This window comes from Octopus bimaculoides, chromosome 17, assembly GCF_001194135.2.
Source record: "Octopus bimaculoides isolate UCB-OBI-ISO-001 chromosome 17, ASM119413v2, whole genome shotgun sequence".
Lineage (NCBI taxonomy): Eukaryota > Metazoa > Mollusca > Cephalopoda > Octopoda > Octopodidae > Octopus > Octopus bimaculoides.
In genome coordinates, this window is record NC_068997.1 from 7,863,514 (window position 1) to 7,865,985 (window position 2,472).

The window sequence follows — 2,472 nt, forward strand, 5'->3', positions numbered from 1 at the left end:
ATATATATATATATATATATATATTTAGGGCTGCTAGTAACGAAGGAATGATATATATATATATATTATATGATGAGGATGTGCTGGTTCGTGGGAACAAAGGTAGTCACAAATTAAATAAAGAAGTCAAATTTTCCAGAATCACAGCTTCAGATGTGTGTGTTTATGTAATATTACAACATATGTGGCATTTGTGCCTGTGTATTTACCAACAATATGTATTATATCGATGTGCGAATGTGTGGAGTATATAGACAATCAGTGCTGAGCACCCGAGGTTTTATTTATTATAGGCATTAATTTAGAGCCTGACTTTGTCAGAGAAATACATGTGTACATGAATCAGTAAATATATATTATATATATATACACACACACATACATACATACGTAAGAGAGAGAGGATGGATGGATGAATAACTAAATAAACAAAGGAAGTAAAAAGTAAAGAAACAGATTTAAAGGGCTTGTAGGTCTACATATGTCAGACAGACACACTAAATATAATTTAGACACATACGTTCATGCATTAGACATGTAATTTAAACGCACGCACATATGCATGAGAGACGTTTAGACATTCATACTTAAACTGAATAAATTTCGACAAAGGCACACACATACAGACATAACATTTCGAAACACACATTAGGCATCATTAAATATATACACACCCAGATATACCATTTAGACAAAGATAGACAGATATGCATTAAATACATCAATTAGACATAAACACGTACGTGAACATTGCTTTTAGACATACACACACGTGTATTAATATATATATATATATATATGTGTGTGTGTGTATAAGGATACACAAAACATACACAGGTACTGGAAATTATTTCAACGTACAGGGATCATTTAGATATTTAGATATTAATAAGAGACAGGTTGACACACAACAACACGAAGAGCAATAAGAAAAAAAAGATAAGGAAATATATACAAATATGTATAAACTGACATGTAATCATAAATGCATATACATTGAGACAAATATAGACACAGGCATGTGAACAGAAACGATATATACAAAACACACATATGCATAGATATATATATACACAAGACAGAATTACTAAGAAAAGAAACATATCTAGTATAGAACACACAAAGATAAATGCGTGTGTCTGTGTATATATATATATTATATATAATATGAATAGGCAATATATAATTATATACCAATTCGTAAACAGGCATAAATAAGCATCGAGAATTTATCCATCTGAGACTGGGCCCAAATTAAGGACCTAATAAATAAGCATTAAAACCTAAGGACCTAATAAATAAGCATTAAATAAGGAAGAAAGCTTTGTAAGTGTTTCATGTTATTTCGTTTTAAGATTTAGATTATCCAAAATTAAAACTTACCTGTTCCTTCGGGTCGGCTTCCTAAAGTTTTAACCCAAATTAATTGTCGAGTTTCCAGTCTAACGCTCAAGGTTCGTTTCTCAGGTTTCTTCCTTGGGAAGAATAAACCGACCACTAATCCACGTTCCAAGTCCCGAAGAACTGTATTGATATCGTTCCCCATTCCATTAGGCATACTGAGGGGAATACCAGCCATGTTTGGCTAAAAGAGGCTTTTTTTTCTTCTCAAAGTTATTATTTCTCCTCTAGGGTTATTTGGAATTGGTTCGGATACAATTTTATGAGTATTCCTTTTAGTCTTTCCAATGTCAAATATTTGTTTTCCTTTCCTGAACATTCAAACTTAAAACACCCATCCATACATAATACATGATATACATATATATATATATGCTCGCTATATATATATATATAGCGAGCACTTGCTACGTTCGTTGATGACGGCGAATAGTGTTGTTGAAAAAAAAAAGATATGTATAAAAGCTTTGTTGAGGTTGATTTCTCATAAATAATATAAAAACTGTGCGTCGTCCTCTCCACTCTGTATTAATGTACGGTGCGTGTGAGAGTGTGAATGGAGCAACAGGTAAAGAGTTCCTAATTTGCCTAGAGGCTCCGCATTTTTATAGCAGCATCATAATAGGACCAGAGAAAAATATTTCCATCAGTTAACCGAAAAGGACGACATCGAATCTAAATCCCCCCCCATAATAACAGATATGAAATAGATTTAAAAAGAAAGTAAAGGAAAACGAGAAACAATATCTTACAAACAAGAAGAACATAAGACGACAACAAAAGACCGTTGTTAGCGGGCTGGAGGAAGAAGAAAAAAAACTAACAGACTCTTGGCCGCCTTTTCTTGCTTATCTCTCTCTCTCTCTCCCACTCTTACTCTTTCTCTCTCTCTCTCTCTCTCTATCTCACAAACACAGAAGTGCGCGCACACTCACCTACACTAAACTGTTGCTTGTTGTTGTTCAAATTCCCCAAATACATATATATATATATATATATATATATCTTAATACATACACACAAGCTGAATGTATTTTTTCATATATCTATGCACACTCGCACACACACACA

General features: G+C 32.9%; 1 protein-coding gene across 4 annotated transcripts in view; it reads right to left on the bottom strand.

Annotated features, from left to right (window-relative positions):
* The window catches only part of LOC106874041 (1-phosphatidylinositol 4,5-bisphosphate phosphodiesterase gamma-1), a 145,441-nt gene extending 142,986 nt beyond the window's left edge, over positions 1-2,455 (bottom strand). For 3 of the 4 annotated variants that reach the window (XM_052974028.1, XM_052974029.1, XM_052974027.1), the window contains exon 1: positions 1,384-2,455. In XM_052974028.1, the coding sequence (XP_052829988.1) occupies positions 1,384-1,579 (196 nt within the window). In that variant the 5' untranslated portion in view covers positions 1,580-2,455. The remainder of the gene's footprint in view (positions 1-1,383) is intronic. The other variant, XM_052974026.1, reaches the window with a different exon arrangement.
* Positions 2,456-2,472: the final 17 nt, after the last annotated feature.